The sequence below is a fragment of the Lithobates pipiens genome, unplaced genomic scaffold (genome assembly GCF_037356315.1).
Source record: "Lithobates pipiens isolate NorthernLeopardFrog02 unplaced genomic scaffold, aLitPip1_a1.2 Scaffold_3, whole genome shotgun sequence".
In the NCBI taxonomy this organism is placed as follows: Eukaryota; Metazoa; Chordata; class Amphibia; order Anura; family Ranidae; genus Lithobates; species Lithobates pipiens.
Window position 1 is genome coordinate 3497501 of NW_027507790.1, and position 7308 is coordinate 3504808.

Genomic DNA, 7308 nt, shown 5'->3' on the forward strand with positions numbered 1-7308 from the left:
TCATCACAGTGGCCACTTTGGACTCCTTACTCCACACACCAATGTATTATTTCCTGCGTAACCTCTCTTTTCTTGAAATATGCTACATATCTGTCACCCTCCCCAAACTGCTCCAAACGTTTGTAGCCAAGAAGAAGACAATTCCCTTCTATGGTTGCTGTGCGCAGATGTATTGCTTTTTCACCCTTGGTGTCACTGAGTGTTTCCTCCTAGCTGTCATGGCATATGACCGCTTTGTGGCCATCTGCAATCCATTGAGATACTTTTCAGTTATGAACAAAACGACATGCTTAAAAATGGCTGCAGTATCTTGGGTCTCTGGCAATGTTATCTCCCTTGGCCAGACTGCCTCCATCTTTTCTTTACCTTACTGTGGTCCCAACCTCATCAACCATTTTTTCTGTGACATACCCCCATTGCTGAAGCTGGCCTGCACTGATGTTAGAGCTCATGAGGTTTCAGTTTCCGTCACTGGCTTTTTAGTACTACCGCTACCTTTTTCTCTAGTACTTTATTCTTACGGACGAATTATTGCTGCCATTCTTCGTATCAGCACTAATACAGGGAGGAAAAAGGTTTTCTCAACCTGTGCCTCTCACTTTGTCTCAGTTACTTTGTTCTTTGGTACAGGAGCTTTTACATACGTACGAGTGAAGACCAGTGACACCCCAGATAATGACAAAATATTGTCTCTGCTCTATAGCGTGGTAACTCCTCTGTTAAACCCTCTTATATATAGCTTACGAAATCAGGAAGTAAAAGGGGGACTTAGGAAAATTTTGTATAAGAGTGTTGGTATTAAAGATGCAAAACCATCTGCACAAGCTCATAACTTTGAGAACAGTCAATAAGAAGAGAAACATAATTATGTTTGTCTATTTATGTCTATTTGTCTATGTTGTCTATGTTGGGCTTTTTTTCCAATTAAAGCGGGAGTAAACCCAGTTTAAAAAAAAACACTTACATTCCCGGCATGCCGGAAATGCTAACGTTCACATTGGTTGTGCTCTCACCCAAACTTTCAAACCATCCAATGGCTGGTGTCATAACTGATCACATGTGCAGCATTATGGCAGTTGATGAATTATTAGAGGCCAAGATGGCAGCTTCCTTGACTGAAAACAATAGAAGGGTTTACTTCCACTTTAAGAGATCTGTCACAAGAGATTTTTCCATGACAAGGATATTTCAGAGGAACACTAGAATTGTATTAAAGGCTACCAAGGAGAATAAATCCTTGGTGAGAAGAGACTGAATGAAACCCTTCCTTGAGTACATATTTTTAAGTGAGAATTTTGTATAATTCAGAAGTTTGTGTGCCTTTGAAGACTGAAGCGATGAACTTTGACTACGTTATAACTTGATAGATTTTTTTTTTTGTACACTAAGGTGGAGTGAAATAGTTAACTGCATCCCAGGAAGGGAAAGCATGTGTATATATTTGTATGTTTATTTCCGATAGAGACGGCTACCATACTACCACTAGGCCATATCCACCCCTTACCATATGTAATCATACAGAAGAAACTGCATGGAGCTCAGCGTGGAAGGGATGACGTTGATGGTGGTGCGGATGATGGTCTATGTGGACAGCTTTACCCTGGATGCATGTATACTTAGATGTGCTTGTTTTGATCAACCATGTGAGTTGCTAAGTAATGTACCTTCATTAAATGTAACCATATTGCTCTCTTCTCTTTTATACTCAGTTGCGATGTGACCCTACTTGTATATCAAGACATCACTCGTTTATCAAGTCAAAATGTATAAACAAATTTTGCTTGTCTTGCAAAACACTTTCAGACCAAGTTACTCTTAATCCAAGATTTTACTGTAACAAGAAAAATGGATTAACGGTCTTTGAAGGCACCAGAAAAAACATGCAAACAGAGACTTGTGTCTGTGGTCTGAAATTTGTCATTTGGCAAGCTCAGGGATAATTAGAGAAACCTATGACAGAATACATATTTGTACACTGATCCTGGGTCTCAACAAGTTGACCACACTAAAACAGGATGCATAACTTAAACAAGTCCTCATCCATGTTTACCAAAGTGAATGTAATTTAAAGTAGTTGTAAATCTAGTTACACCACTTTTACCTACCGGTAAGCCTATGATAAGGCTTACCTGTAGGTACCGGAAATATCTCCTAAACCTGCAGGAGATATTTACCATATACGTTTGCGCCAATGTCATTGGCGCATATGCACTGAAGAAAGGGCACTGAAGATCGTGCCATTTCTAAAGGGCTCGTGCCGTGACCGGACTCCGGCCAGTCACAGAGCTGGAGTCCACCGCCCCGGAAGGAAGAAGGGTGAAGATGGATGTGGCCACGAGCGGGGGCATCACGGGCATACTAGCCCATTATGCTTTAATTTGCAGGGGAAAAAAGAGGAAGAGAAAAACCATCAGAGTTTACTTCCTCTTTAAAGATCCTTAACCACTTCAATACTGGGCACTTATACACCTTCCTGCCCAGACAAATTTTCAGCTTTCAGCGCTGTCGCACTTTGAATGACAATTGCGCGGTCATGCAACACTGTACCCAAACTACATTTTTATCATTTTGTTCCCACAAATAGAGCTTTCTTCTTTGGAATTTATATTTTCTTCTAAACAAATAAAAAAAAGACAGAACATTTTGAAAATAAAAATGTTTTTTTTGTTTCAGTTACAAAACGTAAATAAGTACGTTTTCACCTTCATTGATGGGGCTGTACTGACGGGCACTGATAAGGCGGCACTGATGGGCACCAATGAGGTGGCATTGATGGGCACTGATAGGCAGCACTGATGGGCACTGATAGGTGGCATGGATGGGCACTGATAGGTGGCACGGATGGGCATGGATGGGCAATGATAGGTGGAACTGATGTACTGTAATGTATGGTACTGATGGATGCCAATCAGTGGCAAACAATAATGCCTGCCAATTAGTGATGCCCATTGTGGGCACTGATTGGCATCAATTGTGGACACTGATTGGCATCTATTGTGAAAACTGATTGGCATCCTTGGTGCTCTAGGGTAGCATACCAGGTGGTGACATCCCTGGTGGTCCTAGTGGTGTCCCTGGTCATCCTCCGGGGGCTGTGCTGATAATGAATCAGCACAGACCCCCCGTCAGAGGGGGGGGGGTGGCTTGGAAGGCACTGGCTACGTCCCCAGTGCTTCTTCAGAAAAACATTTCCAGCAAAATAACATTCATTAAAGCTGAACTCCAGGAATGATCTGTATTGCACAGTTACATTGGTCCAGCTTGGCATAGTGTAAGTATGTATACATCACTGTAGTATCGCTGACCATTAAAGTGATTTTCATCTTCCACAGAGGTCCATTGGGTATGAGATATGAGATGAGACTTATGCCAAGTTAGACCAATGTATGTATGCAATACAAATAATTCCTGCAGCTCAGCTCTGAACATAAGATTGTGTGTGTTTTGAATTCAGCATGCAGAGCTTTATGCACATGTATTTTATGGTTTTGGTGGGGAATTGTCTGCTTTAATTGAATAAACAGTCAATGAACTACAGAGTGTTGTCAGGTCCATTGCCCCTTTAAGTTTAATCCCTCCTGTTGCTATGTCATAGATAGGGATAGTGCCTATATAAATGGCAGGTGTAGGTGGGACCAGTGGGGCCAGTCAAGGTATGGGAGCAGGGTACAACAGAGCTGGCAAGATGTAGAGATACACTGAGCTGATCTGAAGGGCCTTATGCAGAACTGAAATCCCAGGTGAGGTGGTACAGAACATGTGTTTTTTGGTTTTGGTGGGGAATGGTCTGCTTTAATTAAATGAGCAGTCAATGAGCTACAAAGTGTTGTCAGGTGTATTGTCCCTTTAAGTTTAATTCCTCCTGTTGCTATTTCATAGATGGGGTTAGTGCCTATATAAATGTCAGGTGTGGGTGAGACCAGTCAAGGTATGGGAGCAGGATACCGCAAAGCTGCAGAGCAGGGACTGTTGCTGTGTACTGTCAGTAGCTTTCCTGTTTTGGGGCCTGGTTGCCGCTCTGCCTTTCACCTTCCTCCCCTGCCAGATGCTGTAAGGTGTCTCCAGTGTGCATAATACTACCTACCTGGTTCATTGTAAGTGTTCTGGTCTGATGTGGCTCTGTCTGCAGAGTTTATTGTTCTCTCTCAACACTACTATATCAATATAGAATGGGGCGGGACAGTGGTGTAGTGGTTAGCACTCTCTCCTAGCAGTAAAAAGGGTCACTGGTTTGAATCCCAACCACCACACTACCTGCCTGAAGCTTGCATGTTCTCCCTGTGCCTGCGTGGGTTTCCTCCAGGTTCTCCGGTTTCCTCCCACAGTCCAAAGACATGCAGGTAGGTTAATTGGCTTCTGTCTAAAATTGGCCCTACTATATTATTATTATTATTATTATTATTATTATTCACGATTTATATAGCGCCAACAGTTTGCGCAGCGCTTTACAATATATGAATGGGACCTTGGATTGTGGCTCCTTGAGGGTGGGGACCGATGTGAGTGTGCAATGTACAGGGATAGGGACAATTGTAGACACTCACTCAGGTTGAAATAGATGGACTGGTGTCTTTATTCAACCTTACTATGTAACTATGTATGTAACTATGCAATATATTAGAATTCTGGCAAATCCCTGATGTGGATTGCTGGTCCACCTATGGAATCTTCTATCTCCATCATTTAATTACAACTGGGACCCTAAAAACCTTCCACGCACTCAAAGAGGAGTACAATCTTCCCAATCATATGTTCTTTAGATATCTACAAGTCAAACATGCAACCCAAGCTAAATTCCCATCATCCCCCCCTCAGCCAGCTTTAAATGTCATCATGGCAATAATCAAAAACACAGACCCTCAAAAACTAATATCAGCATTCTATAACCTACTCTCCACCCCAGTAGCAACTAAAATAGCTTATGGCCTTAAGCCTCGCTGGGAAAGGGCGGTGGGACCTACCGAGGACAGGGAATGGGAGGAAGTTCTGGAATTCTGTAAAGCAGCTTCGCCAAAACTTTCGGACAGACTGACCCAAATTTACATAATCCCCCCCTCAGGGTTGCCAGGTACAGAAACTCCCAGTCCACTTTGTGCCAAATGTGTGGAAGGGAGACGGGCACATTCATTCACTTATTGTGGTCATGCCCCAAAGTACAGGGACTCTGGACACAGATAGTAAGATTCCTCCATGAAGATATGGGCTCTCCGGCCATGCTTGACCCAAAAATGTGCCTTTTAGGACTCTTGCCAGACTCGACCGACAGGTACACAAAGATATTTCTACACGAGACACTATTCATAGCACGAAAGGCAATAGCTAAAAAATGGATGAGGACATCGCAGAATGGAAAGCAGAAATAAACAACACCCTCCCATACAAAAAATTTATATACACCAATAGAGGATGTCCTGAGAAATACTATAAAATTTGTGACAGGTGGCTGCAGGAGTCAGACACTTGTTCATAACCTGATTCTTGCACTACACACAGCAAAGTAAATGGCACGTTGATCTTCAAGCTCATGGGTAGTGAAGCAAACCAAAACACTGACATAAGGTACCCTTTCACTTCATTTATCTCATGCATAAAACATGATGTGATATCGAAGATCTAAGATGGAGATACAATTGTTAATTGAAGCTTTGTATGATATGTACCATACTTGGAAATGTACACTATTACATGTATGCACTGCAAACAAAATAAAACTGGTTGATATAAAAAAAACTATGTAATATATTGCTGCATCAACCAGTCTCTGCGTGACTTCTCCTCCCCTGTGGGCAGCAAGCCTGGGCCACACCTATGTAGCGCCCTGCTCCTAATGGGCAGACGCTATTATTTTTCAAATTTAGTTGTCTGAAGCTGCAGTTGGCTCAGGCTAATTTTATCCTAAAAAATCTGGTTTCTGTGCCAGTCCAGCTGGGTTGCACTGGTTCCCACTTGACCGTAGGTGTCGCTGTCCCCGCCGGTAAGTGTGGAAATGCAGCAGGCTGGATGAATTGAATACCACCTCTTGCCCGGAAATAGGTCAGTTGGAGTGGTTGTCCTGCTGTGCATTCTGGGAGAGGGTATTTAAGGTACTGACACAATTTTTGGTGGTTCGTTTTCCAGGGTCCGCTATCCCGACCTCATGGCCCTCCTGGCCTGGGGTCTGTGTCGCATGGTCGTGTGCCTCGGGGGCCGGCTAGCCCAAGGCTCTGCAACTGAGAGGGTAGGCTCAGAAAAGTCTTGGGGCCTACTGATCTAGGGGTGGTTCTGTGCTGTCTCGCCTCGGGGAGAGGCCCAGAAAACTGGAGGATTCAGGGGAGGACTTTTCTAGGAAAGGACCAAGCGCAAGGCTGGTGTCTCTGGAGGAGCCTGGAAACTCAGTTGGAGGACACAACTCGGATCAACACCCATACAGTATCGCCAGGTCGGCTGAAAGAAACTTGTACTGTATGGTAGTTCTTTAAAACTCTCAAGATGTCTTAGTTCAATTGACAAGTCTGTGGCAGAGACTTTGTTGAGCATCTCATCGGTTGCTAGGTCAAGTGAGAGGGGCCTATCCGGTGATTGCTGGATCCAGTCTGTGGAGCTGTTTGTCCTCTGGATCTGACCAATACCTCTAACCCGCAATTACTAGGTGCCTGAACTCCCCCTTTATCCTCTGACCCTCTATTGAAGGACTTTTGTGCTTATCCTGCATAAATGTTAAAAAAAGGACTAAGTGTCGGATTCATCATCATTTGGGCTACTTTCCAACGGGACCCCTGAGATGGAGAGGCGAGCAGGTGAGGTAACAGTAAGCCCAAATAAAACCAGCAGCTCTTTCGGGGGTTAGTGCTACACCTACATAGGGGTATATGGATAAGGAGTATTACTTACCGACTCCTAGCTTCTGTAAACTCCCTCCATCTGTGCTTCTGTAAGCTCCTTGAGGCCAGGGACTACTATGAATGCACAATATGTAAAGCACTTTGTAGATTGTTGACACTATATAAATATCTGTAATAAATAAAATGGTTTACTTGAAATTCTACTGTTCTTTTTTCTCGGGCCAAGAACCTTTGTCAAGCAAAGTGCCAGAGGACTAATGGCTCAGCTCTATGCGAATACTATATGAAAAGCAAAAGAGACCAAAACAAGGAAGAAAGCAAAGGAAAATGGAAAGGGAAGAGATTGGGGAGATGGGGGACATAATAACTGCCTGCCACATATTGTATCATGATATGCTTCAAAACCACAACAATAAAGGTGGGCAGTTGTACTTCATGTCTGTTAGCACCCTAGCATCATTCCTATCTGAAGGATGCAAGGTGGTTC

The 7308-nt window shown here is 43.4% G+C and overlaps 1 protein-coding gene across 1 annotated transcript in view; it reads left to right on the forward strand.

Moving 5' to 3' along the window:
* Positions 1 to 6985, forward strand: part of LOC143940102 (olfactory receptor 10A7-like) — a 31359-nt gene extending 24374 nt beyond the window's left edge. Inside the window, exon 2 of the mRNA XM_077461163.1 lies at positions 1 to 6985. This exon is cut by the window's left edge and continues 154 nt beyond it. Within this exon, the coding sequence (XP_077317289.1) occupies positions 1 to 851 (851 nt within the window). The 3' untranslated portion in view covers positions 852 to 6985.
* The last annotated feature ends 323 nt before the right edge of the window (positions 6986 to 7308 follow it).